The sequence below is a fragment of the Thermothielavioides terrestris genome, chromosome 1 (assembly GCF_000226115.1).
Source record: "Thermothielavioides terrestris NRRL 8126 chromosome 1, complete sequence".
Classification (NCBI taxonomy): domain Eukaryota; kingdom Fungi; phylum Ascomycota; class Sordariomycetes; order Sordariales; family Chaetomiaceae; genus Thermothielavioides; species Thermothielavioides terrestris.
The window spans coordinates 9,408,140-9,434,339 of record NC_016457.1 but is presented as its reverse complement, the minus strand read 5'-3'; the positions used below and the strand labels follow the sequence as shown (position 1 = coordinate 9,434,339).

Here is a 26,200-nt window from a genome sequence, read left to right as displayed (position 1 = left end):
GAGACAAAGAGAAAGGCTGAGCCCCACATGTCATGAGTCACCCGACGTCGGCGATTGGAAGGCCACGATGTTGAAATGGGGACCGCAGCGAAGGTTTGAAAAATCGTAGCCGCCAAATCCGCCTTCGGCCTGCCAAACCAATCGCACACCCTAGCCCACCCAGAGCCCGTTGCTCGCGCTGCCATGGCTTCGCCAGCCAAACTCGACATCCGGCCGTCGGTTGCTGAGGCCCTCCGACTTCTTGAGCAGACCAGCACGGCCCCGTCCCGGCCAACACTGCTCCCCGTCTGCATCACCGTGCCTTCCGATCTGCTGACGCCGTCGGCCATCTATCTGAAGCTGTCCAGCGGGTATGTGAAGGAATGACTCCGGTCGGTCCGGCCAGGCAATGCGTGGATCGTCACTGACCGGCGCAGTGCCACGGCCGAGTACTCGTTCCTGCTGGAGAGTGCCGCGGGGAGCACCGAGACCATCGGGCGGTACAGCTTCATCGGCGCAAGTGAGTGAGGTGGGGCCGGAACACGCATGAGAGTGAAAGTCCGTCTAACAGTGGCTAGACCCGAGGAAGGTGCTCGCAACCGGACCGGGCTACGATGACGTCGGCGATCCGCTGCGCGCCTTGGAGGCGCAATTGGGCCAGGACCGAGTCGTCAGCGTTCCCTCGCTGAGGCTGCCCAGCCTGACCGGCGGCGCCGTCGGCTACATCTCGTACGACTGCATCAAGTACTTTGAGCCCAGGACGGCCCGGCCGCTCAAGGACAACCTGCACATCCCGGAAGCCCTGTTCATGATCTTCGACACCATCGTCGCCTTCGACCACTTCTTCCAGGCACTCACCATCGTCACTCACATGCGGCTCCCTCAAACCCCTACCGACGACTTCCAAGCAGCCTACGAGCAAGCCTGCGTCACCATCCGTTCCACCCTCGAGCTCATCCAGCAGCCCGAGATACCCCTTCCGCCCAAGAAGCCCGCTAAGCCGGCCTCATCACAGGAGTACTCGTCCAACGTCGGCCGCCACGGCTACGAGTCGTTCGTCACCAGCCTCAAATCCCACATCATCAAGGGCGACATCATCCAGGCCGTCCCCTCGCAGCGCTTCTCTCGCGGCACTTCGCTGCACCCCTTCAACATCTACCGCACCCTGCGCACACTCAACCCGTCCCCTTACCTCTTCTTCCTCAGCTGTGCCGACTTCCACATCGTCGGCGCCTCGCCCGAATGCCTCATGAAGACCGACGGCTACGCCCCGCTGCCCGTCGACACGCGCTTCGCCTACTCGGAGGCCGAGCAGGCGCGCTCGCTCTCGCGCCCGCGCATCGTCAACCACGCGATCGCGGGCACCATCCGCCGCGGCGCGAACCCGGCCGAGGACGACGAGCTGGCCGCCGAGCTGCAGGCCAGCACCAAGGACCGGGCCGAGCACGTCATGCTGGTCGACCTGGCCCGCAACGACGTCAACCGCGTGTGCCACCCGTCCACCGTCAAGGTCGACCGCCTCATGCGCATCGACCGCTTCAGCCACGTGCAGCACCTCACCAGCGAGGTATCGGGCCTGCTGCGCCCCGAGTGCACCCGCTGGGACGCGATGCGCAGCATCTTCCCCGCCGGCACCGTGTCGGGCGCGCCCAAGATCCGCGCCATGGAGCTGATCTACGACCTCGAGCAGGAGAAGCGCGGCATCTACGCCGGCGCCGCCGGCTGGTTCGCCTACGACGTCGTGCGCGTGGACGAGAAGCGCGGCGGCGAGCTCGTGCTCGACGAGGGCCAGATGGACACGTGCATCGCCATCCGCACCATGCTGGTCAAGGACGAGGTCGCCTACCTCCAGGCCGGCGGCGGCATCGTCTTCGACAGCGAGAAGACCGAGGAGTGGATGGAGACCATGAACAAGCTGGCCGCGAACCTGCGGTGCATCGAGCTGGCCGAGCAGTACTACGGCGAGGGCGGCGGCGGCGGCAAGTCGGTGCAGGAGATCATCGAGGAGGAGAGGCGCAAGGGGGACGAGTACTATCGCCTGCAGACGCTGAGCGCCGGGGCGTAGAAGGCTGGTTGGTGGGACGGAAAAAGGGCTCTGAGCAACAGCATCTGGAAATCAATGTGTCTCGTCGAGGATTGATCCTCCTCCAGAAACTCAAAAACCACTTCCCAACTGACCGGCCAGCACGCCGTCACAACTGGATGTGATATAATTGTCCAGTCACTCGATCATCGCTTCACCACGATGATCGGAACGACGCCGGCCCGAACTGGAGTGACTACTGATGATCCTGACACACGCAGGGAGCTCAACCGTTGGAAGCTGGAATCAACTCGCCGGCGTCAACAGGTTGCGGGCATGCCATCGACTGCGGTATGTCTGATCTGCGCAATCCCCTGCCGCTCTTTTCCCTGTCGACAGCAGAGACAACCACATCCTGCTTCGGCCCCACCATCCTGAGTACCCATTCCCGGTAACCAACCAGATGCCGGCACACTCCGCACATCGACCAGACTAAGTTGTTTCTGAGCATGGTTAGGTAATTTACTTAGTCTGGTAGTTCACGTGCCTGGCTATGACGGACTTCACACCAGTCGCCGGAAGGAGTCACTGGCGTCGTGTAGTGTAGTCCTTCCGCAGAGCGAGTCTCGACCCCCTGATGTGGCACTTAGGGGCAGATTCTGAATAGGTACGTATCCTGGCGGATATCCACTATCCGCTATCCTCCCTATCCCCGTCGCCGGGCTCTGCCGTTGCATTCAACACCCAAGTCGCAGCAGCGCGGGGTGTCAGATAAGTTACTGTCCAAGTCGCCGGCGAGCCTTGACGAACGGGCGGGCTGAAATTCTGAATGGCATGGACTGCTGCCGGAACAGGGCTCGTCGTCTGGGCCGCGGCGATGTGGCTGCTGGCCGCCGCCGCCATCATACTCCGGGTCGTCTCGCGCGGCTGCATCCTCCGCGCGCGCCTGGGCGCGATCGATGCGTTTGTCGTGCTGCCGCTGGTGCGCACCCGGCCGGTTTTTTTTTTTTTTTTTTTTTTTTTTTTTTTTTTTTTTTTTTTTTTTTTTTTTTTTTTTTTTTTTTCAACGTCTCAATGGTGACACTGCACGCCCGACCACGTCGATGCTGACCCCGTGGCTGACAGTTCTTTCCCCTCGTTAACACGGTCTCTATCGGGTTCCGTGGGTTTGCCCAGGCCCGTTGTCGAGACTTGTGTATGTATGCTGACTGACGTGCATGGCCCCAGTTGTTGACGCTGGACTGGGCCGCGACGCCTCCGAGTTGACTGAGAGAGAGATGAAAGCCTTCCACCAAGTTAGCAGTGGCGGGGTTAGCAGCCGACGACCGATCTCAGTTGCTTACTCCTTTTCTGATCATCTACGGCTCGATAATCGTCGCCTGCCTGAGCATCTCGCTGACGAAGCTGTCCGTCCTGCTCCTCTTCCTCGACGTCTTCGCCGTCACCTGGGTCCGCCGCGCGACCTACGTGCTTGTAGTCCTCGTGGCGCTCGCGGCGCTGGGGACGACGCTGTCCAGCGTCCTCCTCTGCATCCCCGTCAGCAAGTTCTGGGATGCCGGCTGGCCCCACGACGACGACCGCGCCGGCCGCTGCATCAACTTGCTAGTGAAGATCTACGTCGACGCCGCGCTGAACGCGGCTCTTGACTTTGCCATGTTCTTCCTGCCGCTCTCCGTCATCCGGCAGATGACGCTGCCGCGGAGGCAGAAGGTCTGGCTCTACGCTGTCTTTGGCCTCGGATTCCTGTATGCGGATTCCCTGGCCGAACCGAGACCGTTTGTAGAAGGGGTTGTTGCGTTGACACACCACAGCGTCTGTGTCATATCCGTGATCCGGTTTTACTTCATCCCCGGCATAAGTTGCCACAGACGTTTTTACCGTCGGCATCGTCTTTTGGTCCATGATGGAGATCAACATCCCCATCATCGTCGCTTGCATGCCGGTGCTCAAGCCGCTCGTCGACAACTTCTGGCCTCGTCTGCTGCTCGCGCCGCCACCGGACAGTGAGGTGCTGGACAGCGACGACCGCCTGCATCCTCCAGCTATTTCCTCGCCTGCTCGTCTGCGCGGGTGTACTGAGATGGGACACCTGTGACATATTGGCGTCCGCGGGCGTTGTGTACAGCGGGTTGGGCAGTTGAGACGTGGCGCTGGGAGTTAGAGCGACCTAGACCAGGTAAATGTTACATGCTCGTTGGCGTTGGGACAAGGACTTTTTGACGTCCCTCGGGTCTATTTGATACATCGGTGACAACATGTACAAAGAAGTTGCTCAGATAAATCTCCTCGCGAACTCTACCAAGGCCATTATGGCCATGGCCTGTCCGTAGGGCATGCTCGTCACCGGAATGTCCTTGTAGTGCTGCAGGTCGCGGCCCATGCCGGTGCCAAACGACGTGTTCAGCAGCTCGCCCTCCTCGCTGATGTTCGCCAGCACCCCCTTCACGGCCTTCACCGCCATGTCCTCGAACTCGGGCCCGAGATACCTCTTCCTCTGGCCCTTCAGCACGCCGAACGCAAACCCCGCCGTCGCGCTCGCCTCCTGGTACGAGCCTTCCTCCTCAGGCACATCAAGCAGCGTCCGCCACAGCCCCGTCGAGGCCACCTGCAGCGGCCGCAGCGCCTCGCACTGCGCCTGCAGCGTGCTCTTGAGGAACTCCTCCAACGCCTCGTCCGCCATGCCCGCCTCCCGCAGCAGCTCCAGGAACTCCGGCACCGCGATGGTCACCCAGCTGTTCCCGCGCGCCCACCGCGCCGTGGCAAAATGGTGCCCGCCGGGCCCCTCCTCGGCAAACTGCCACCCGTGGAAGAACAGGCCCGTCTTCACGTCGCCCAAGTACTGCACGTGCAGGAGGAACTGGCGCTTCGCCTCGGCGACGTAGTGGGGGCGGCCGAGGACGACGCCGATCTTGGCGAGCGGCAGGACCGTCATCATGAGCGTGTCGTCCCACAGCTGGCCCGCGTTCTCCTCGAGGTAGGTGACGTGCTGCATCCCGCCGCGGCGGGTGCGCGCGAGGTCGTGGTAGGCCCACTCGGCCCAGGCGTCGAGCCAGGGCAGGTAGGCCGGGTTGCGCGTGCGCTCGTACACGCAGGCCAGCGTCAGGAACACCGCCATCGTGTTGATGTTCTTGGTCGTCCCGCCCGCCGCGAACCGGTCGCGGAACCAGGCCTCGATCACGTCCAGGTGCGCCGCGTCGTTTGTCAGCGTGTAGTACTGCCAGATGCCGTACAGCCCGATGCCGTGCGTCCACTCCCAGTCGTGCCAGCCCTTGGTGTCGATCACCCGCCCGTCCGGCAGCGTCAGCAGGAACTCGCCCGTGGTGTCGCGGATGTTGACCATGGCGTTGATCAGGAGCTTGATTTTGGCATGCACCTCGGCCGAGGTGATGCCGTGGTGTTCTGTGGGCATGCTGGGCGGCAGTTTCGGGGGGTGATGGCCGGGGGTGGTGTCGGTGTCGACTGCGTGGTGTTGTTCTTCGCGCTGGGCTTGTGGTAAGATGCTAACTAACTAGGGCGTTCGAAAAAAGGATAGCTTCAACTTCAAATGCCTGTGCGATCCCCTTTTCAAGGAGACGAACCCGGTTCTCGGGTCGTGCTTGGTGGAGCAACGCCCGTGTCCGCCAGCCACCTGACAGGCTGGGTGGGTGTTCTGGAATCTCGGGTCAGAATTCAGCCGAGTGCCGTTGTCCTGCTCGGGACAGTTGATCGCGAGAAGGCGAGGTGAAGAGGGGAAGTCTGAGCGCCAAGAATCAACCGTTCAAGGAAGATGTCCAGTGGATCCCTGCGCGCCGCCTCCACATTCTCTCGTCTGGGCAACGCGCGCTCAATGGTCTCAGCGGTTGGAGCGGAGCAGGTTTCCTGAATCAGTCGAGACATGCGGTCAAGCTCGGGGTAGTTCGGCCCATACCCATGGCGAAGGAACCGAGGGCTGGCCTCCCCACAACTTGTCTGCGTGGCCTGTGGGCCCGTGCGGAGAGAGGAAATGCCACCCCATGGGGAAGTCTGGGGTATGTGGATGCTTTAAAGAGATCGATTTCCTCCATCCTCGTGCGTACATGCATAGCGCTGCTGGTCTCGCTTGTTCCACCTCGCTGCAAGTATCGCTGAGTTGCCCCTGAGCTGTACCACACCATGGCCATGCCAGGCACCGCGGACCGCGACGCGGTCAGTCCGGCCACCGCGCCGCCGGCTGAACAGCACAAGCACGATGGCGACCGAGACATCGTCGAGGCCGAGCGGGCGCAGTCGCCCGAGCTGCTCAAGTCGGGCCAGAACTATGACAAGATGGACAAGGAACTCGCGCAGTACGTCGCCGAGGGCCGCATCGAAATCTCGGAGGAGGAAAACACGCGCCTGCGGCGCCTGATCGACAGGCGCGTGCTCGTCGTCATGATCGCCACCTACTTCTTGCAGACCATCGACAAGGGCACCATGAGCTTCGCCTCCATCATGGGCATCCGTGAGGATGCCAAGCTGGTTGGGCAGGACGTACGTACAGAGAGAGATCACCCGTGTGACCGTCGTGCTGACTGACACGGACCGGCCGCAGTACCAATGGCTCACGACCTGCATCTACATCACCATCCTCATCGTCGAGTACCCTCAGAACTTCATCATCGCGCGCGTGCCCATCGCCAAGTACCTGTCCTTCTCCATCATGGCCTGGGGCGCCGTCCTTGCCTGCACGGCGGCCTGCAAGAACTTCACGGGCCTCGTCACGGTGCGCACCCTGCTCGGCCTGTTCGAGTCGGTCTGCCAGCCGGCCTTCGTCGTGCTCTCGGCGATGTGGTACAAGCGCGAGGAGCAGGCGGCGCGCGTGACTTACTGGTACATGATGAACGGGGCCCAGCAGATGGTCGGCGGCCTGCTCGCGTACTGCTTCTCGCTCATCACGACGGGCCCGCTCAAGAGCTGGCAGTGGCTGTTCCTGGCCTACGGCATTATCTCGGTCTTCTTCGGCGCCTTCGTCGGCTGGTGGATGCCCGACTCGCCCATGCGCGCCAAGTGCTTCTCCGAGGCGGACAAGCGGCTCATGGTCGAGCGCGTGCGCGCCAACCAGACCGGCATCCAGAACAGGAAGTTCAAGAAAGAGCAGGTCTGGGAGGGCCTGACCGACCCGCAGGCCTGGGGCTACGCGCTGATCCAGCTGTGCACGACCCTGCCGACCAGCGGGCTCGGCAGCTTCCAGGGCATCATCATCTCCGGTTTCGGCTTCACCGTGCTGCAGACCCAGCTGCTGGCCATGGTGCTGGGCGCCTATATCATCATCGTGCTGCTCAGCTCGTCGTGGCTGGTCAAGAAGACGAACCAAAACCTGCTCGTGATGCTGGGTTTTGTCATTCCGTAAGCGTCCTTCCGCCGCTAAACTACTCGTTACCCTTCCCTTTCCAGCCCCTCTATTACTGACATGACGAGCGCAGCTCCTTCATCGGCACAATCTGTCTCATGACGGTGCCGCTGAACAACCTCAGCCAGAAGGTCGGCCTGCTGATCTGCTACTACATCACGCTGTCCTTCTGGTCCGCCCAGACGCTCGCCCTGTCCATGGTGTCGCGCAACATTGCCGGCCAGACCAAGAAGAGCGTGGTGGTGGCCCTCAACTTCATCATCTGGTCCACCGGCAATGCCATCGGTGAGTGCTGCCTGTGCCTCCGCCGTCTCCGCCGTCAAACTCGCGTCTGGTTTGGATCCAACCAGCAGCAGTTTACTAACGACAGTTGCAGGCCCGCAAGTCTTCCTCACGTGGGACGGCCCCCGCTACTTCATCGCGTTCGCCACCCACCTCGGCTGCTACTGCCTGCTGGTCATCGTGATCGTCGGCCTGCGCTTCTACCTCGTGCACATGAACAAGAAGCGGGACGCGCTGGCCGCGGCGGGCGTCGCCGAGGCCAAGGACGAGAACATGGTGCACGCGTTCGAGGACCTGACGGACAAGGAGAACCCCAACTTCCGATATGTGTATTAATATCAGGCGGGCATGGTAGTTTTGTTGGCTTCGATTCTAGGGGCAATATCAGTGAGGCGCGGCTTGACGACCGCTCGTTTGGGTTTTCTTTGGCCCGTAGTCAAAGTCAAGCAACCGATATCGTACGCGGCTAACATGGATGGCAAACCGTGAAAACGACCCCAACCACGGCCGGGAACTGGCGTACACGGCAAGACAACAGCAACACCACATCCAGGGCCCAACTCAACCCTGTCCCATTAGGGCTTATCCCAACCTCTAAAGCTAATCTCCAACCCTCATGCTCCCATTCCCCGCCGACCCGTCGACACCAGGCACAGCCCCTGACACTCACCCAATACCAATTCCTCCCCGCTCAAACCTCGCGCATCTCAACCCCGCAAAGCAGCACGCCGCACGACGCCTCCTCGACAGCCGCCGCCTCCGCCCCCAGCGCACCGCAGGACCGCCGGGTCGGCCACGTAGTAGGCCGTGACTGAGTCGTGCTGCGGGTCCGACCAGCCGGGCGCGGGCAGGGCGGAGGAGGTGGTCGCGGCGGCGATGGCGGCAGCGATGGCGCGGGTCGAGGGCGGAGCTAGGATCTGTTGTGTTGGTGAGGAGGGGGGAAGGAACATGGTTGGTTAGCTTTGCTTTGCAGCTAGCCAGGCCAGGGGGCACGATGGGGTGTGTAAACTGGCGGCTTTTCTTAAGAGGGGGGGGGGGGAGGAATGGTCCAGTGCCTTGGAAACTGGATGGATTAACTTCGTACATACCTGCGTCCACCGGGTCACGCCGCGGCGCTTGATGATCAGCGGGGCCTTCGCGTCGTGGAAGTTGACCAGGTAATCGGCGTACTGGTGACTGGTCCCGGGTGACGTTGTCGCGCTTGTAGGTGCCGATCTCGAGCTTGTAGAGCTTGCGGCCACAGCCGGTGTGGCTGCTGCTGCTGGGTGTTGACACCGCGGATGCGGACGAGCCTCCGAGAAGGACGAGCCCGAGGGCCAAAGACGGGATAAGGCGCATCTTGGAGCGAGGGGTGAGTGTACCAGTGGGCAGAGTGAGCGATGCAAGTTGGATGTCAGGATCTAGGGTACGAATGTCCGGAAAGGTAAAGAGCGACTTGAAGAAGATGAGGTCGGGACGGACGATGAACATCAGGTAGCAAGCGTCGGGCTTTGTACCTGCAAGATCACACCGGGGCTCCCCGGTTATCACTTGCCAACCCGGGAGTGTAGCTTGTCTGTCTCTCCGGCCTCGATCCGCACCATCTCGTAGTGTAATGCTGGCTGGGACAACTCCAGCACATGGATCGAGCAACGGTGCACCCCTTGTCGAGGAAGCGTCTCGGTGGTTCCCTACAGTCTAGGCCCTAGGGGTTTGGGTCCAAAACGGCCGACGCGGCTATCAGGTCCTGGTCGTCGCGGCTCTGAGAGCTGGGGGCAAAGAAGACTGCGTTTCATTTGACGACACGGAAGCGGGAGCACAAAGCGCTGGGCGACATCGTTGATGATCGCCTCTCGCGGAAGTGGGGGCTAAAGCTGAGCGCCTGGGTGGTGTACGCTCATGGTCCATGGATGGGAATGATGTGACCCCCCGGCAGGACACCATTGCATGTCAAAGTGGCTGAGAAATGCATACCTACACTACACTACACTAGAAGGATGTTGTTTTCCCAGGACATGAACCGGGAGTCCAGGTAGAAGTACATCGGCTGCCTTCGGCTGCTTCCGTACATGCAGCGGCAGTGTACGGCGACCCGGCGGGATCCCCGCTCAAGGCCTCGACACTCAATGTACACACGGCGGCAGTCAGGGTCCGTGGGACTCTTTCAAAGTGATAACCTAGTGTGCGGCTCTGGCGCGACGCTCGAATCCTGGTTCTCCCCATATTGACCAGCCGCACAATTCGAGGTGCAATGCCATGCAGGGGTGATCGTTTAGCGTCTCTTTCCGACGACTACCACGTATGCGCGGTCTCTTGAACGGCACGATCAGTGACACACGTCCTATGCTGAGTGGCATGCCCGTTGCCTTCACCTGATATTGCTCCTCAAAAACTTTTTTCACTGCCGCGTTTTCCTGAGTCCCGAGTCGGGATTCTAGAAACTACACTACCATCTAATTATCTGGCATTCATTCAATGACGAAGGACGGATACATTATTCGGTTGCTGTCCCTGTCCCATTCTGGCAGTTCGCCAGGAGAGTGGAGTCGATTTTGAGTCCTTGTAGGGTTCGGCTCCGGGCGGTGTCCGGAAACTCCAGCGCGCTACCTGCGAGCATACGAGGGAAGTCCGAATGGCCGAGCTCACGTGCACTGCCGACCTTACTTTAAATCATCGAGGTGACAGCCTGCAACAACCGATCTTGGAGCCGAGCCCATTCGTCAGGCCAGCACAGAACTCGAATATTTACCTACCCAATGTCTGGGCGATTTGCGTCATTTACTCCCCGTTTGACCTCGCAGCTCTTGTGTCGACGGGCGCCATTACAGTTACGATCCACACCCCTCAGATCCGCCATGTCTACTACATCTACGACCCCAAGCCAAAAAGCAGGAGAGGGCGACTGGTCCCCAGACCAGTACCTGCTCTTCCGCGATGCCCGCAACCGCCCGGTCCAGGACCTAATAACCTTCCTCGGGCCGGACTACTCACCAAAGCGCATCGTCGACCTCGGCTGCGGGCCGGGCAACAGCACCGAGCTGCTTGCGGCGCGCTACCCGTCCGCCCACATCTCGGGCGTCGACTCGTCGCCCGCCATGGTCGCCAAAGCGCGCGCCACGCTCCCTAGCATCGCCTTCTCGGAGGCCGACCTGCGCACGTACACGCCCGAGCCCGGCACGGACCTGCTCTTCGCCAACGCCGTCTTCCAATGGCTGCGCCGCAGCGAGCGCATCCCGACCATCACGCGCCTGCTGCTCACGCAGCAGCCCGGCCGCGGCGTGCTCGCGCTGCAGATGCCCGACAACTACGACGAGCCGTCGCACCGCGCCATGCGCGAGGCGGCCGCCGCGCCGGGGCCGTGGACGCCCTACTTCGCCCGCTTCTCGCGCGACAGCGACAGCGGCAGCGGCAACGACAGCGGCACGCCGGACCGCGACCCGCTCGAGACGCCGCTCGAGTACTACAACGCGCTGCGGCCGCACTGCCGCGCCGTCGAGACGTGGACCACGCGCTACGTCCACGTGCTGGCCGGCCACGAGCAGATCGTCGAGTGGGTGCGCGGCACCGGCCTGCAGCCCTTCTTGCATGCGCTGCCGGCCGAGGGCGGCGTCCGCGAGGCGTTCGTCGCCGAGTACCGCCGCCGGCTGGAGCGCGAGTACCCGTTGGCGGTCGACGGCAGCGTGTTGCTGGAGTACCCCAGGCGGTTTGTGGTGGCGTTTCGGTGAGATGGAAGAGGGCGGGAGAGTCCAAATGGGGGTCGGGGAGGGTAGTGGAGTGTGCGGGGTTGCGATTTGCAAGAAAATTGATTTCGGCGGAGCGAGGGATGCCTGACAGCTGGAGCCAGACAGGCGGAGGCAGGGGTCCTGCAAAGGCCCTGCATGTGCGCAGCAAGGTGCCTCACTGAATGTATTGTACATACGGAATTACAGTACCTACGTATGGTACACATTAAATTCATACATCACCGATACTTGACTGTGGTTCAAGCCCTTCAGTGCGCGAGTGGTCGCCTTGACTGTGTGTCAATGATTATTCCGTTGCTACGGATCATTTCCTTTCCTTAAAAGAGCTTGTATTATTTCTTACCAGTCTCATGGGCTTGGACATCTTTTCGAGTGAAAGGAACGTGTGCGGAAACTGAGTTCCGCGAGTGTACTTGGACATCTGTCCGTCAAGCACTGCCACAATTGAGGACGACAATTGGGGCTCAGGCGCTCCGTCCTCAGTGGGCCATACGCGGCTTCAGCCAATAGGCTCCCTCCAACCCTGGCCTGAACTTTCTCGCAGCGAACCATGAGGCCGCGGTGATTGGCAAGGCGACTGGTGCCGCCTTACCGTGGTAGTTGCGTCCTGAGGTCGCCCTTTAAACTGCGTCTGACTCCTCCCCGGGCGTGCCTGCTGCCTTTTGCTGGTTTCCTCACCACGCCAAATTCCCATCTTCCCATTTCACCGGTCATTGTAACAAAGCTCCAACAAGGTGTTTTGACTGTTTTCAATATTCTGTTTGCCCCAGGCCGCGACATCGCCGAGTCGAACCGCACGCTCTCCATCTGGACCTCGTGACTCGGCGACGTCGTACATGATAGCAACCCAAAGCCACGGTGTGGACCAGCCATGGTCAACCCAGTACGAGAATATGAACCGCCAGTCCACATCCAAGCAAGTCAGCCTCCTAACGCGTGCTATAGGTCGACAATGACTGCCAGTGGATATGCTGCCGATGCGAAGGAGGAGCCCTCCACGGCGGTGAATTCGACATTGGTCCATCGCCAGGCGACGGTCGACTTCGAGGACACCACTATCCATCAGCCATATGGCCAAAACAACTTTTCTACGGAGGCTTTCTGGCTGGATTGGGCCTGGAACGATTTACCCCCCAGCCAGCTCGGTGGGACCATCACCTTTGACGCCCTTGCCAATCAGCGCTTCCCCGACTCATGGTCGGCTGAAGCCACAGGATCGCACTGGGTGACGTCGTCCGTGCCGTCCTCCACAGGGACCAGCCTCTTTGGCTCACCCAGGCTCCAAGAGGTGTCCCTGTTCCTGCTGCCCACCTCCGATTCCGGTGCCTCACACCTCAGCCCTCATGGATGCCAAATGGCACCTTGCCTCGATTACTCCCCGCCCTGGACATGCTTCAGCATCGCGTCCGACAATGCGACTGGGTGCCAAAGCTCAATGTCCGGGTGGAACAATCCGACCACAGCGCCATGGGCAGACCACCGGCGGCAGACAACGCCTTCCCCTAGCAGTCTCGACCGATGCGGTTCGCCATTCCACCACGGCGAAGTCAAGCCAGACGAAGACTCCCTGCAATCATACTGCGATTCCGCCACGTGCCGCCGAAGCGACACGACGTGGTCTCACAATGTCTCTGGGACCGATACGTCCAAATTTCCTTTTTCGGCTCAACGAACCAGCATCCGTGGACGGTTATCGATGACTGGACCAGGTCGAATATGGGCAATGATGGCAGGAGTGGCCGGGGGGATTCATGGCTGGGTGGTCCGCCAACTGTGCCTTGGCTCGGTTCGGACCCGCAAGGCGATGGCTCTGCGTATCTGAAGTTACGCGGATGGAAGTCTTGACACAGACTTCCCGACCTGGGACCACGTCGTTAAACTGATCCACATCTGCCGCCGCCGCCGCCAGCATTCCCGTACTTTTTGCACGGGCGAACAGCCCACGAATCAGCCTCCACTAACCTCCTGCAACCGAACTACCAGCTCGAAAGAGCAATTTCCAGCCCACGGTGACGTGGGTTGGGCCCGCACGCAAACGATGTCCAACCACTTCAGTCACACCCAAACCAGCCCCATTTGCCCCCGCGTCGAGGGGCCTGAGGAGCTGGTTTGGGTACAAGTTCCCAAGCGCGTTGCCGCTACAATGGCGACCTTCTCGCCATCCCCCCGTCTGAGCCCTACCAGTGACCCCTACAGCAGCGCCAGTTCCCCAAGCAGTCAGAGTCCCAACTGCCCTTCGCTCGATGGGCTGAGCTCGCCAACTAGCTGGCCAGCCACGCCGTGGACCGGCTCGCCGACTTGTTCGTCCCTACCTTACGCTGCCCATCTCGCAGCAGCCGGAGCGCCGGTCGACGGGCCAGTCGATTTAATTTTGGATGACTTCGACGTCGACGCAGCGCTCCAACTGGATGCCTACATCCGGGGCATCGACCGGTCCACGGTGACGCCCCCGCCCGACAGCACTGCAATCGTGGACGCCTCTGCCGCCGGCGCTTATGTGGATACCGACCGGTTGTCAGAACTCAACTTTGAATACCTTCTCAACCTTTCGGGCCCCTTTACCCCGCCAAACACGACAAGCGCCGCGAGCCCCGTCTACGGCACGCTGGGCTTCAACGAGAGCATCACCCCTCCGCGTGAGCTGTTGACCCCAGACTCGTTGCCTGCGACAGGCACAACCAGCCCCGCCCTCCTCTACTGCCCCGTTGCCTCGTGTGGAAAGTATTTTTCCAACACATCTGCTCTCAGGTTCGTTTTTTTACCTACGATCCCTCCCTCAGTCCGCGGTTCCCACCCACCCACGCAACAGAGCACTGCTAACGCAGCCCGCTACCCGCAGGAGACACGAGCGAACCCATCGCGACGACTACCGCTGCCCAGTCGCGCACTGCGGCAAGGGCCACGCCGACCAGCGCCACCTGAACCGCCACCTCTGGGCCAAGCACCGCGAGTATGCGGCGCGCCACCGCGTCCCCTCCGAGAACGCCCGTTGCCAGTTCTGCGACTATATGGGGCGTGGGGATAATCTCAAGAGGCATATGGCTAGGCATGTTCGGTAACGTGGGTTAGGGCCGGGGTGGGACGGGGAAAGGGGGTATCTAAGCTAAAGGGGGAGTGGTGAGAGGGCTCTGATGGGGACACACTCCCGCGACTTTTTGACGATTTTGTCTCATGTCTAATTATCTGTCTGGACATTTGGCTTGGTACGGCGTTTTGGATACCACTTTTGCAGCGGCCTTGTTAGCTAGCTGTTTTGGTTTCAGCTCAAAAGTAAATTTGTCTTGAGTTAGCATAGAATTAACCACTCAAAATTATCTTTTGGCGTTCCCACCACCACAATGACTCCGGTGACAATAGCCTGTTGCACTCCCTATCCCTATCGCTGCAGATTTCACTTACATACTCTCACCGAGTGAAAAGCATGCGAGGTTGTCGATCGGTCGGCCGGGGTGACTGACCATGGGGTCAAAAAAGCAAAAGGATTGGACCTCTCCCGCCGGGAATTGAACCCGGGTCTCGAGCGATGCCTGGCCCTGATTGGGCGATGACAAGCTCACATACTAACCACTATACTACGGAAGATATGTGACTGTTGGCAGCCACCGTAGCTGCTGGCGGGTGCCGGACTTCGCCCTTATGAATGAAACGAATGCCCCACATGCGCGCCACTTCCAATTGTCTGGCGATGATTTCGCTGAGCACCTTGCACGAGTTCCATATGGGTTTTGAGTTTCCCGTGGATTGACGGGAAAGCAATACGCGACTGGGCGGTATGAGCTTGGAAGTTGTTTTAATGGCGGACCAGGCTTACGTGCGGCATTACCCAAGGTCAAAGGTTTCAGTACCTAGGTCAAGACCGGCGGCATTTAGTCCGTCTTCATATGTTGTTATTCAACATCTTCGCCTCGGCACGATGCTAGGTGGTCATCTACTGCACCCTTGGTCCCCCTACTCACTGATGCATAGGGACACCTGCAAAGCCAGCTAAAACGCTTGAGATGCTTTTGCCCGCAAGGAGACTAAACTGCGAACCCTCCCGGCGATATGCTGCGTTTCTGTCGTCGCAATAGCTCGGTTCAAGCCATGTGAGGCTTCTTTGATCAACGATGGTGCGTGCATGTCGCCGAGGGAACGGTCTGTGAAAATAGGGTTGTTTCGGTGAAGTATGTGGCTCCGGTGCTGGCACTATCCGACGACGAGTTGACTGAATCGGCACTCCTGCCTCATATATCAGTATGCGACAGTTTCCCTCCTTGTTCGTCGTCCTCTGATGCATTTAATATGCTGACCGGGCAGACTTTCTCGGCGCTATTGATGAAAGCGATTGCAAGAACTCGACTCGCCAAGCTGCGTGGACCCGGTCTACCCGGACAACAGTCCCAACGCTGCCGCCCTCGGCTTCCCCTCCAACGCACTGTCCAAAGGCTCGCGACAGTGCGGAGTGTACAAACTACGAACGTCGTATCCATATCATACTCGTTCCCCGAGTATATTCTGCCGGCTTTCTACGTGCAGCGCCAGTGCAACTCGTGGATGAAGTTGGGCCTGCAGGGCGTCAGGATGGCAACCTCATGGGCTCCAACATCGACATCTTCACCCCTTACTTCATCAGCAGCTGCCCCTGCGTGCTCGCTGTCGGCGCGACTGAGTTGAACAGTACGGCGTGCCAGCAGCAGCCCCAGCGGGGGCCGGAATCCGGCGGAGCATGCCTCGACCTCGCTCCAGAGCGGCGGCGGCCTTAGCAACGTCTTCGACCAGTCCAGCTACTAGGCGTCAACCGTGAAGCAGTGCGTGAGCACGGCTAACCTCTCTTCAGCGTTGGCCAAAACTTGGCCTTCGCATTCCTGCCTACCCCGTAGTACAAAGAGGTAAGCGAGGGCTCCATTCACTACCCCCGCCCACTCCCTGCTTCTTCACCTGCACCTCCATCTTCCTAAACTTGCGCTCGAACAGAACAGTCCACCCTCAGTGCAGTGGTTATCCCGACGGGCCCGACGGGTCTTGTTCTTCGCCGCTCGGCATCAAGCATCCAATCGGATACCTCGTGGCTAGAGGGACGTACTTCCCCACACTCCAAAAGTCTCCGACGCACTACTGGATACTGCAGTAGGTAGTGAATACCTAGTGAGGCTGGGTTGGGATCCCGAAGGGAAGCCGTGGAAAACAGTTGCTAGAGCCCATCCGTGCTGCGGAAACTGGCCATTGGAAATAGGGGGGGAAATAAGATTCCAGCAAGTGCCAGGAAGGGTTTTGGCTGCCGGTCTGGAGTAACTTGGCAGGTAGCTTGTGTGTGTAGACAACTGCCCGAGCAAAGCCCACAATACCTAACTTGGCAATAAGTACAGTTGTGTGCCCCTGTCATGCACCCCTGTCATGCAAATGCCGCTGCGGAGCCGCTGCGGAGAGTCTGTCATGCAGGTCGAGGTCGAAATCAGATTTGGGGCAACTTTGGCAGCTTCCCCTGGCTTGGCATCGTCCAAGTCCGAGGCGACAATGGAGCAAAACCGTTTCCACGGGCCAAGCTGCAAATGCAACTCGGACTTAATGGATGGGCAACTTTCAGATAAGCAAGAATCAAGATTACCAATCAACAAACCTTCTCACCCAGCGATTCCTCTGAGTCTCTGCCGCAAGCTATAAGTACGGGATGAGCATCTGCTTACTGAGGTGAGTCTTCCCCAAGCAAGCCAGCAAGCACAGCAGCACTCAGCGCCAGAAAGGGAAGATAGCGTCAGGATACCATCGTTCTTGGCAAATCATCTTCGTTTTCTTTTCGTTTTTGTTCCTTCCCAAGAGCACCACACCGCATTCAACAAGCCAGCATAATGCCATCCTATGTGATCACAGGCGTCTCCAGGGGGATCGGGGTGAGCACACTCGGCTGCTGAGGTGTTGGTGGAAGCCAGTTGTGAAACGGAAACTAACAACCCTCTCCTCCATTCTTGTCTTCCAGTACGAGTTCCTCCGCCAGTACTCCAGCGACCCGAGCAACACCGTCATCGGCATTGTCCGTAACAAGCCTGCAACCGACAAGAAGGTCTCGGAGGACGCGGACCTGAAGGACCGGACCAACATCCACATTCTTGAGGCTGACTGTACCGACTACAACGCTCTGAAAGTGACTAGCTACTCTCTCTAGGCCGCCTAAGCCCTGCCAGCTTAGTAGAGCCCAGTGCTAATTAAGTCTCAACAGGCGGCCGCCGAGGCCACGGCCAAGATTACCGGCGGCACACTCGACTATCTCATTGGCAACGCGGGCCTCGTGTCGAAGTTCGATGCATTCGACCCCATCGGCGAGCTGTATGTTTCTTTGCATCATTAGCCCACCCAGGTGGTGTCCTCCAATGCACGCAGCTTGCTGACCGCCCGTGCAACACAGTGGCAAGCAGCCCGAGCTGTTGACCAAGACGCTGCGGGAGCTCTTCGAGATCAACGTGATCGGCCAAGTGCACCTGATCAACCTGTTCTTGCCGCTGCTGCTCAAGGGTCAGACCAAGAAGGTGGTCATCGTCTCGACCGGCCTGGCCGACTTCGAGCTCACCAACAAGTACGACTTGGAGCTCGGCTCGCTGTACTCGGCCAGCAAGGCTGCCGTCAACATGATCGTGGCCAAGTTCAGCGCCCAGTACAAGAAGGACGGCGTGCTCTTCCTCGCCCTGAGCCCCGGCATGGTCGATGTGGGCCATTACAAGGAATGTATGTGCCCGGTTTTCGTGTCCTCCCTTTCACGCCGTCGGGACTCATGAAACGAACCTGTCTGTGCTGACGTATTTTTGCGTGCTCTTTCCTCTCTGTCAGTGACTCCAGAACAGCTGCAGGCCATGGGCAGCATGTTGACCAAGTTTGCCGACTATGCGCCGCACTTCAAGGGCCCTCTCACGCCGGAGCAGTCGGTGACTGCTTGCCGGAAGGTGATTGCGGAAGCCAGCATCGAGAAGGGCAACGGTGGCGACTTCATCTCGCACCTCGGGACCAAGAGGTGGCTGTAGCCGGACCAAGGGACGGGATGTTGCAGCTGCTTTTGAGAAGCGAAATGAGATAGCAGTTGACGTGTAATCGAATGTAAGGTAGTTGCCTTTCTCCAGGAAATCCACCGGCCTACATAGTCTACACTACTGTTTTGATCACAAACTGAATCATATGGTCGTAAAGATAAAATCGCCGCTGTCAGAGTCACCTACACGAATCTGCCTTCCCTCTTGAGAAACACGATATAACCAGAAGAACATCTCAGCAAACGGTAGTTACAACTATGGCGGCTGTCCTTGGTGGGCTCGCCTTTGTTCATAGGTAGTCCAACAGCTCAGGTCCGAGACCTACATTTGTACACTGCTGCTGCTTTAAGAGGGAAACAACCAAACAGATACCACCGGCAGCGCAGAACGTCCGGGGTCAGCCACTGAGATGCATGTCACAAAGAAAATGGGAGGAAAAGAAGCAGAACTCAAATCAATGTCTAGCAAGTCTCCGCACTATGGCACCACCCCCGGCAACTTCTCCCTCGGCCACCGTGAAGTAGTGCTGTAAGTCAGTTGGCGTCAGGTTTGCCCGAATCTCGTTGCCCTCGGCCCGGTGAGTGTCCAGGAGAAGCCAAGATCCGCGGGGGAGTGGGGAATAGGGAGACAGGAGCAGCGAGGGTTACCTGGGTCGGCAGGTGGGCCACTGCATATGCAGTGTAACCCAAGATCCCTGAGAGAGGCAACTCTCGAGGGCGGGTCCAGATTTCTAAGCAGTCAGTCTTGTGTTCCTTGACGGACGTCATCCAGTGCACGCTCATCAGGAGACAGCGTTGTTCTAACGACGCGGGATTGTGTGCTTCCGGAATCTTAACTGGTGCTTTGAGGCTCCTTGGGGGAAAGGGGCCCTGCTGCAACGACCTCTTCACTGTCTCACGCTCACTGTTTGACTCCTGGACACGGAGCAATCAATGGGACACCGACGGATCCGGATTCGGAACTGATCAAGAAACCGCGAAATCTCATTAGTGCGAACCCACAGATCCGATTTGACTATGCCAGCTACCTGGCTCGCCGACTCGGAGGCTGAGGACGATGCGGCATTGGAGGAGGTGCCCTGCCCTCTGATAGAGCCACAATCCCACGGGCCACCCATCCGACTATCCTGGCCTCATGCAGGTCACCCCAGACGCGCTGTTGTGGGCAAGTCGCCGGCTGCTTCCGGAAGGGGCAGCCGCAGCACCGAAGCCTCCCACAAGGCCCAGGTCCCGCACATCGTTCACGTCTCGCATCGGGACATGGAGATGCATTACCACCTCACCCGCTCTGTCGTGCCAGACGGTAGGCCCGCACGCGATTCCCTGCAAAACACCTTCGCTTCCGTTTCTAACACACTGCACTAGGGCTTTCTAGGCCAACCCTGGACGTCCCGCTCGCCTGGAACCCTGTGAAGTTGGAGGTCGGGCACCAAGCGCTGTTCGAGTACTGTACGTTCGGTCCTTCATTACCTGAACACAACACTTTCGTCCCGCGCGCCCACACCGGGGAGTCCCGTAACGGTGTGTGTTCCTGGCTACTAACGGACGCCTACAGTCCAGCACGCCGCCTCCAGGTCGCTTGCCACCTTTGGATACGGTCCGACGGATCTGGGCAACACATTGATCCGCATCGCTTTGAACGGTGGCAACAGCACGCCCTCCGCTACCGCAGTGCTTCAAGGGATTCTCGCGTTCTCTGCGCTTCACCGCCATGACGTCTACTCACAGGCCATCGAGCTCAAAATCTCGGCCATCGAGACGCTGTCAACCGCTTCTGACAGTAACATCAGCACCGCCGAAGCCATGCAGCATGTGGCCACCGGCATGTTGTTGTGTTCCTTCGAGGTGAGGCGTCCACTTCCGCTTACACGCACTTGGTGCCGAGTATTTTTGCCTGACTCTCGCTGTGCTGACGCTTCGGATCAGATCCACCAGTTGACTTGCACCTCTAATGATTGGACACGGTATCTCTGCGGCGTGAAAGGACTCATAAGGGCCACTGGCCTCGATTCAGCGCCGTACGATGACGACCTGGCCGCGCTGCTGGACTGGGTCTACTACCACGACGTCCTAGCCCGCTTCAGTTTGCGGCATTGGCACAGGGAATCCGCCAGCAAATCTTCGCGGTCGCCCCTGTCGCCCAGTACCGCGCTGAGCTTGGCGAGCAGCTGCATGCTCCGGTCGACATCGCGGCAAAGTATCCCTGCAGAGGTATGGATTCAGGGTTGGAACAATGAGGTGTCGCTGCAACTACTGGCGCTTTTTCGTTGACTAATGACGCCATTTAGCCTTCAAAATCCTCGCCGCCCGCCTTGGGCTTGATCGCCCTGCTCTCCGAAGTCTGCGACGCCGTCCCCGCGCGGCTCCCGCCGATGACGCCAGCCGAGCGGGACGAGTACAAATCCTTCCTCCAGATCCTCGACTGGCGGATCCGCAGCTGGAAGCCACCCATCCCCGTCACCACCACCGGCTACGACAACAACAGCAACAACACCAGCGACGCAGCCCTCGTCACTGAACTGTTCCAACTAGCAACGCTGATCTACCTCAACCGCGCGTCAGCGAACACCCTGAACCAGCAGCGCCGCACGCAGCAGCACATCGACCGGGGCTTCGCCCTGCTCGCGCGGCTGCGCACCTGCGAGCGCCAGTTCCCCGTGCTCGTGCTGGGGTGCGAGGCGGTCGGCGACGAGCAGCGCGCCGTCGTGCTCGACGCCATCGCCCGCACCGAGCAGAGCGACCGGTCGCGCTCCTTCAACTACGTCCGCCACCTGCTGCAGGCCCTCTGGGCCCAGGACGACCTGGCTGCTGGCGAGCTTGATTATGGGGAGAAGCTCAGCTATGTGGTTAGCTATTGTCGGATTATGCCGTCTTTTGTGTGAGGTAGACAGGGAGATATGTTTGGTATGAGATTGCATTGAGCAACGTGGAAGAGCCGAAGTAGTGCTTGCCGTCAAGCCTTATCTGCTGCGCGGCCGCTTGCGGGATGGAGAAGATAGACGTACGGCGCCGTCCTAGTTCTCCCTGTTTCCGTCCGCCCAAGTTGTGACTGAGCACGAGTGTTTCTCACCTCACCGCCTCAGCATAGCGCTCCCTTACACCTGCCATCCAACATGCCACGGTACCTGCACCTGATTGAGATATCATCTCTCCCGCAGTCATGGCTCCAGTCCTACGGTAGGTCCGCTCCCCGAGCCACCGAGGCGACCGAGGAGGTCTTGTTCGACCCCAACAGCTCTACCCAGTTTCGTCCAAACGGCCCCGGCCTGGTGTTTACCGGCGAGATGGTGAATGCGTGGCGCTGGATGGCGGAGCCATGGCCGGGGCTTGTGAAGAAGCTGCCGCTCTCCCGGGGTGGTCGTTTCCGCTTGCGCGGCGGGATGATGGGCGTGTGACTGGAACGGGAGGAGAACAGAAGCTGGAGTCACGGGAGAGCAATACTTTGGTAGAGGGGCTTAAGAGAGGAGGGAAAAGGGCGCTGAATATCTTTACGTGGAGGTGATGCCGGTGGGATCCTCGCGTTCAGGTAGTGGGTTCGAGGGGACATGCGTTCTTGCAACCAAGGAAACCTGTTTTCGACAGCGGGCCATCAATTTTTTGGATCCTCGCGGCACAACAGGGTATAACATGGATTCCCGTGCGCTTTTCGGTTGACACAACAGAGAGTCATGACTATTCTCGATACCTCAAACTCCAAGAGGAAGCACGCGTTCCAGACATGGTCTAGTGTATCTCGAATCTCAAATAACAGAGATTCGAGATACACTAGACCATGTCTTGAACGCTTCCTTCCAGCTTCCACGGTACCTCCGAATACCACGTCTTCAGGACGGACTCGAACAGAAACGGTACCTTGAAGCCGTACTCCGTCTTCGCCACGTTTTCCTGATGCCCCCATGTCTCTTTCAACCTTTCCATTTCACAAGCAGTTCCTGGTCTTCAAGCCCAAGGCCCGACGTAAAGGGATTGCGACTACGCACAGAACTTCCTCGGAACACGGGAAGAATATCGAATCAGTCCTTGATATGCCGTTTCCCCTATCCGGACCTTTCCCGCCATTTGGAGAGACCGCTGGAGCAACTCGAAACGCGCAAGTGGCTCCGAAACATCCACCCTCGTGCCGATACCTGGGTACTGAGCGCAACTCCGAGCCTTAACGCGCGGCCGCTGTGGCTCACCGCTGTATCGTCACTCCTGATGTAGCGCAGCGTTTGCCGTTGACTTAGGGGAGGGGATACACAGCCAGGTCAAAGCGGTAGCGGCGAAGAGGGCGACGAGGACAGGCTGCAGAACTGTGACCCCGATGCGAGTAGCCAAGATACCGGTGGTGATAGGAAACACGGATCCTCCGATTTGTCCGATGACAAAAACGAACGCCAGAGCCGTCGCATGGATTGCCGGCGGGAATAGTTTGGAGGCGACGGAGATTCCCTATGGAGCAGTTAGTAGAGGAGCTCTCTTAACAAGGAATGGGAAGTCTAGATCCCAGAAAGCGTAGAATGTTGCTTACAGTAGCGAAAAAGGGGCCCGAGAAAAAGCCCAAAACGCTGACCGCGATAGAAGCGGCAATGATGTTTGGGACTCTGCCAATAGTAAGCGAGATCGGTAAAAAAACTTAAAGTTGGACATACTCGGGTATTATGCCAATATTGAAGACTTACAACCAAAACAACAACTGGAGCCCAATGCACAGCACACAGTAGATAAGAACCATTCTGCGTTCTCCGAGGCGCTGGGTGGGCTCCGCCAAGAGCAGTCTTCCTAAGAAGCACCCTCCGTTATATCCAGCCGGCACGTAGCCCATCTGTGCGAGATCGCCACCTCGGACAACAACCAGGTACTCGACAAGCCATCCTCCGGTGGTGATGGCGGCGCCGAGGAAGAAGAAGAAGAAAAGACTCAATAACCACACGCTTGGCGTGCGGACGGCCGTTTTGATGAGGTTCGAGGCATCTTTATTCCTGGACGTTGCTTGTTCCCGGCCCGATGTGGTGTCGTCTGAAGCAGCTGCTCTTGGCGCACGACCGATGCTGGTGCGGAAAGCGACGAAGACGAGCGCCAGGTTGGCGACTCCTAGACCGAGAGGGAAGGTGTAGAAGAGGTACCAGCGAGAAACGACCGTAGCAGAGGCAACAGCCGTCGCAACGAACGGGCCGACGAGACAGCCGGCCATGTACATGGCGTGAATAAAACCCAGCCAGCGATGCGCCCCGGGGACTTTGGCAACGAACGTATTGGCGTGGGTGTCTTGGAACGCCTGGCCCACGGTGACGCACCAGAAACTGAAGGCGAGAAGGCCGAACGGAGGGCCCCAGGCTCGCAGAGCGTAGCCTATGACTTGACAGGCCGCTCCAATGGCGAGCATGGCACCGAGATCGAGATATTGGCTAAGATGGGTGTTGACGATGGCGGTGAAGAGCCAGCCGAGGAAGTTGGCCGCGAATCTGTCATCGAGTGGCATAAGACGGTGATTCGTTCTTCCCCAGGAAGTCAGCCAAGTTCGAACTTACAATATAGACACAAGAGTAGTATTGATATCATATTGGCGCATAAAGTATGGTATCAGAGCGCCTGTGCTTCCGTCGTTGACGCCAGCGACGAAGAACGAAAAACCGGCGCTTATCAACTTTAGAAGCGTGGCTCCGTCATATTTTGGCGCGGCAGGCGCAGCATCGTTGTCCGGTTCTATCGCCGTTCTGGCCTCATTGCGAGGTTCCGGCAATTCGACAAGCTCGGTCTGAACTTCAACAGTCTGAGTTGCCATTGTGGACTCCTGGCTCGCAGTGGATTGACGGATTCGGGGAAGTCGGTGAGCCGCCAAAAACGAGCCTGAGAATTCGCCCGGTTGGTGTGGGAGCCGATAATGATAGCTGACATAGGGCCCGTGGTCCATAAGAACAGGATCACGACCAGACCGTGATCAAGTTCAAAGAGGAGAAGGCATAAGCACTCGGGATACGTCCCGCCGTGGAATTCATGGCAGCCGGGAATGAAGCGAGGAATCTCCGGGGATATGGCTTTGCGGCCCGGGACCCGCCGCTGGGGCCAGCAGCTTGTCCAGGCACAGACATGCACAGTTCAAGCGGAGTTTTTTCCTGGGATCGTCGGGGAACCGGGGCCCCGCATACCCATAAAAGAACGGAGACAGTAGAGCCGGAAGGTGAGAATACTGGAAACCCGTTTGGCGAAACACACTTGGGCGTTCAGAGACTCCACAAGCCGGTTTTTCTCAAAAACATCAAATACATTTAGCTGTCTACATTCTTGCTCAGACCTCTACTTGGCCGCACTTCGGTCTTTGCTTCTAGCGGTGTGACCTGCCTGATCACCCTGGCCGGGCTGCCTACGGCGACACTCCAAGCTGGAATATCCTTCGTAACCACAGACCCAGCGCCAATTGTGCAGCCTTCGCCGATGGTAACGCCAGGCAGGACGACGACGTGCCCTCCAATCCAACAATCGTCCCCGATCGTGATAGGCTTGGCAAACTCGACGCCGTCCCGCCGACTCTGCACGTCGGTTTCGTGCGTCGCCGACAAGAGCGAGACGTTTGGCCCACACATCACGCGGTCTCCAATGGTCACGATGGCGCAGTCCAGAATTGTGAGATTGAAGTTGGCGTAGAAACCGTCGCCTAGACGGATGTTGCAGCCGTAGTCGACCCGGAACGGGGGTTCAATGAATGTCCCTTCACCAACGTGACCCACAAAGCTGCGAAGAATGCGTAGACGCTCAGCAGAGAGCGAGTCAAAGTTCGCTGCAGGGTCGTCAGGGAAGTAGGTGTTGTATTGATGGCACCGTCTCCGTGCCTGGAATCTGGAGGTGGCCAGAGCCTTTTCCCAAGGATCGTAGCTGAAACGGTCGGTATTAACAGCAGGAAAACATCAGCGAGTGGCTTACTTACAGCATTCCCGAGATCATCTTCTCGTACTCGTCACCGCCAGGTACATGGGCTAGGTTTGCCGCTTTCGCGAGCTCCTGGGCGGACTTCTCTGCCGCAGCCATGATGAACCGTTGCTCTCGTATCGACTCTTGTTGTAGTAGGCTTGGCGGGAGGGGAAAGGAAAGATTGGGTGACAGGAGAGCGGTCTGGCGAAAGGGGGCTTGAGTAAGGGCTGTCCACTCTGAGGAATTCGGATAGAAACCCCGCAGTGTACCGTGGCGCAAGGAACTTACTGTGGCAGGGATTCAAAGTGGAGCTGGGAAGGCCAAGCAGGGTCGTCGTTAAAGAGGTCCCGCCAAGACTAATTTCGGAGACTGCCGCGTACAAGTAATTACAAATCGCCAAGGGTGAACGGGGCCGCCACGACTAAGAGCAACATCAACAATGCAAAATCGCAAAGACTCGTAACAACAACTTTACGAAACCTCAACTAAATCGAAAAAAAAAAAGAAAACGAAGATAGCCTATACTCTAACTATAATCCTTATCCTAACCTTAACCTAGTGGGAGACTAGCGCCGCCTCCCGTACCCCCGGCGAACTAACCCCTTGGCGATAGAGCAAACGCCTTGGCGATAGTGGCTATGTAAAAACGTTGTAAAAACATAGCCGACAATTGGCCGAAATTAGTCTTGGCGGGACCTCTTTAACGTCCACCCCAAGCAGGCCATTGCCAAGAGGACTTATTATAGGACGTGGTCGGGGCACCCTCCAGTTGCCTGAACAACCTGTACTGCAACCCTTTCCGGCGATACTCAGTCCCAGCGTCGCCGCAATCATGGCATCGTCTTACTACAATCTTCTTTGGTGGCAAGCCGCGCAAGGCCTATGGCAGCGCGTATTCGACGGGATTGAAGAATTCTGCTCAACCGGGGCCGTGTTATACGAAGCTACCGGCTGCTGATCTTTGG

The 26,200-nt window shown here is 58.8% G+C and overlaps 11 protein-coding genes and 1 non-coding gene across 12 annotated transcripts; 8 read left to right on the top strand and 4 right to left on the bottom strand.

The window, feature by feature from the left end:
- Positions 1-54: 54 nt before the first annotated feature.
- On the top strand, positions 55-2,421 carry THITE_2110937 (uncharacterized protein). The gene is made up of 3 exons (XM_003650942.1): positions 55-350; positions 417-499; positions 558-2,421. The coding sequence occupies exons 1-3, from the start codon at positions 184-186 to the stop codon at positions 2,042-2,044; spliced, it is 1,737 nt and encodes a 578-aa protein (XP_003650990.1). The 5' UTR covers positions 55-183; the 3' UTR covers positions 2,045-2,421.
- A 1,335-nt stretch (positions 2,422-3,756) lies between these two features.
- Positions 3,757-4,187, top strand: THITE_2110936 (uncharacterized protein). The gene has a single exon (XM_003650941.1). It carries the CDS (start codon positions 3,903-3,905, stop codon positions 4,095-4,097), a length of 195 nt encoding a protein of 64 aa, XP_003650989.1. The 5' UTR covers positions 3,757-3,902; the 3' UTR covers positions 4,098-4,187.
- Positions 4,188-5,541, bottom strand: THITE_2110935 (glycoside hydrolase family 105 protein). The gene has a single exon (XM_003650940.1). It carries the CDS (start codon positions 5,409-5,411, stop codon positions 4,275-4,277), a length of 1,137 nt encoding a protein of 378 aa, XP_003650988.1. The 5' UTR covers positions 5,412-5,541; the 3' UTR covers positions 4,188-4,274.
- A 455-nt stretch (positions 5,542-5,996) lies between these two features.
- On the top strand, positions 5,997-8,304 carry THITE_2110933 (uncharacterized protein). Its single transcript, XM_003650939.1, has 4 exons — positions 5,997-6,490; positions 6,552-7,345; positions 7,423-7,634; positions 7,726-8,304. The coding sequence occupies exons 1-4, from the start codon at positions 6,134-6,136 to the stop codon at positions 7,965-7,967; spliced, it is 1,605 nt and encodes a 534-aa protein (XP_003650987.1). The 5' UTR covers positions 5,997-6,133; the 3' UTR covers positions 7,968-8,304.
- A 34-nt stretch (positions 8,305-8,338) lies between these two features.
- THITE_2086141 (uncharacterized protein) lies at positions 8,339-8,969 on the bottom strand (the record flags this gene model as incomplete). Its single annotated transcript, XM_003650938.1, has 3 exons — positions 8,339-8,548; positions 8,720-8,746; positions 8,802-8,969. The coding sequence occupies 3 exons, from the start codon at positions 8,967-8,969 to the stop codon at positions 8,339-8,341; spliced, it is 405 nt and encodes a 134-aa protein (XP_003650986.1).
- Positions 8,970-10,197: 1,228 nt separating this feature from the next.
- On the top strand, positions 10,198-11,611 carry THITE_2110932 (uncharacterized protein). Its single transcript, XM_003650937.1, has one exon. The coding sequence runs from the start codon at positions 10,466-10,468 to the stop codon at positions 11,333-11,335; it is 870 nt and encodes a 289-aa protein (XP_003650985.1). The 5' UTR covers positions 10,198-10,465; the 3' UTR covers positions 11,336-11,611.
- Positions 11,612-11,995: 384 nt separating this feature from the next.
- Positions 11,996-13,283, top strand: THITE_2110931 (uncharacterized protein). The gene is made up of 2 exons (XM_003650936.1): positions 11,996-12,236; positions 12,299-13,283. Exon 2 carries the CDS (start codon positions 12,306-12,308, stop codon positions 13,173-13,175), a length of 870 nt encoding a protein of 289 aa, XP_003650984.1. The 5' UTR covers positions 11,996-12,236; positions 12,299-12,305; the 3' UTR covers positions 13,176-13,283.
- On the top strand, positions 13,284-14,685 carry THITE_2110929 (uncharacterized protein). The gene is made up of 2 exons (XM_003650935.1): positions 13,284-14,101; positions 14,193-14,685. Exons 1-2 carry the CDS (start codon positions 13,497-13,499, stop codon positions 14,410-14,412), a joined length of 825 nt encoding a protein of 274 aa, XP_003650983.1. The 5' UTR covers positions 13,284-13,496; the 3' UTR covers positions 14,413-14,685.
- A 156-nt stretch (positions 14,686-14,841) lies between these two features.
- THITE_t19 lies at positions 14,842-14,935 on the bottom strand. The gene has a single exon. It is a non-coding gene; the product is annotated as a tRNA-Asp (tRNA).
- Positions 14,936-17,178: 2,243 nt separating this feature from the next.
- Positions 17,179-18,342, top strand: THITE_2142504 (uncharacterized protein; the record flags this gene model as incomplete). Its single annotated transcript, XM_003650934.1, has 5 exons — positions 17,179-17,220; positions 17,307-17,471; positions 17,547-17,653; positions 17,733-18,049; positions 18,152-18,342. The coding sequence occupies 5 exons, from the start codon at positions 17,179-17,181 to the stop codon at positions 18,340-18,342; spliced, it is 822 nt and encodes a 273-aa protein (XP_003650982.1).
- Positions 18,343-19,364: 1,022 nt separating this feature from the next.
- Positions 19,365-21,742, top strand: THITE_2086135 (uncharacterized protein; the record flags this gene model as incomplete). Its single annotated transcript, XM_003650933.1, has 6 exons — positions 19,365-19,650; positions 19,713-19,796; positions 19,903-20,192; positions 20,274-20,558; positions 20,636-21,193; positions 21,431-21,742. The coding sequence occupies 6 exons, from the start codon at positions 19,365-19,367 to the stop codon at positions 21,740-21,742; spliced, it is 1,815 nt and encodes a 604-aa protein (XP_003650981.1).
- Positions 21,743-22,390: 648 nt separating this feature from the next.
- Positions 22,391-24,264, bottom strand: THITE_2110926 (uncharacterized protein). The gene is made up of 4 exons (XM_003650932.1): positions 23,858-24,264; positions 23,009-23,791; positions 22,858-22,930; positions 22,391-22,778 (listed from the first exon to the last, which is right to left on the bottom strand). The coding sequence occupies exons 1-4, from the start codon at positions 24,109-24,111 to the stop codon at positions 22,536-22,538; spliced, it is 1,353 nt and encodes a 450-aa protein (XP_003650980.1). The 5' UTR covers positions 24,112-24,264; the 3' UTR covers positions 22,391-22,535.
- Positions 24,265-26,200: the final 1,936 nt, after the last annotated feature.

Coding starts and splice junctions, on each gene's coding strand:
- THITE_2110937 (XM_003650942.1), top strand. CDS start 184: ATGGCTTCGCCAGCCAAACTCGACATCCGGCCGTCGGTTGCTGAGGCC. Junction 351..416: donor TATCTGAAGCTGTCCAGCGG/GTATGTGAAGGA, acceptor TGACCGGCGCAG/TGCCACGGCCGAGTACTCGT. Junction 500..557: donor GTACAGCTTCATCGGCGCAA/GTGAGTGAGGTG, acceptor AACAGTGGCTAG/ACCCGAGGAAGGTGCTCGCA.
- THITE_2110936 (XM_003650941.1), top strand. CDS start 3,903: ATGATGGAGATCAACATCCCCATCATCGTCGCTTGCATGCCGGTGCTC.
- THITE_2110935 (XM_003650940.1), bottom strand. CDS start 5,411: ATGCCCACAGAACACCACGGCATCACCTCGGCCGAGGTGCATGCCAAA.
- THITE_2110933 (XM_003650939.1), top strand. CDS start 6,134: ATGGCCATGCCAGGCACCGCGGACCGCGACGCGGTCAGTCCGGCCACC. Junction 7,346..7,422: donor ATGCTGGGTTTTGTCATTCC/GTAAGCGTCCTT, acceptor TGACGAGCGCAG/CTCCTTCATCGGCACAATCT. Junction 7,635..7,725: donor GTCCACCGGCAATGCCATCG/GTGAGTGCTGCC, acceptor CGACAGTTGCAG/GCCCGCAAGTCTTCCTCACG.
- THITE_2110932 (XM_003650937.1), top strand. CDS start 10,466: ATGTCTACTACATCTACGACCCCAAGCCAAAAAGCAGGAGAGGGCGAC.
- THITE_2110931 (XM_003650936.1), top strand. CDS start 12,306: ATGACTGCCAGTGGATATGCTGCCGATGCGAAGGAGGAGCCCTCCACG.
- THITE_2110929 (XM_003650935.1), top strand. CDS start 13,497: ATGGCGACCTTCTCGCCATCCCCCCGTCTGAGCCCTACCAGTGACCCC. Junction 14,102..14,192: donor TCCAACACATCTGCTCTCAG/GTTCGTTTTTTT, acceptor CGCTACCCGCAG/GAGACACGAGCGAACCCATC.
- THITE_2110926 (XM_003650932.1), bottom strand. CDS start 24,111: ATGGCAACTCAGACTGTTGAAGTTCAGACCGAGCTTGTCGAATTGCCG. Junction 23,792..23,857: donor ACTACTCTTGTGTCTATATT/GTAAGTTCGAAC, acceptor ACTCGATGACAG/ATTCGCGGCCAACTTCCTCG. Junction 22,779..22,857: donor CGGGCCCCTTTTTCGCTACT/GTAAGCAACATT, acceptor ACTGCTCCATAG/GGAATCTCCGTCGCCTCCAA.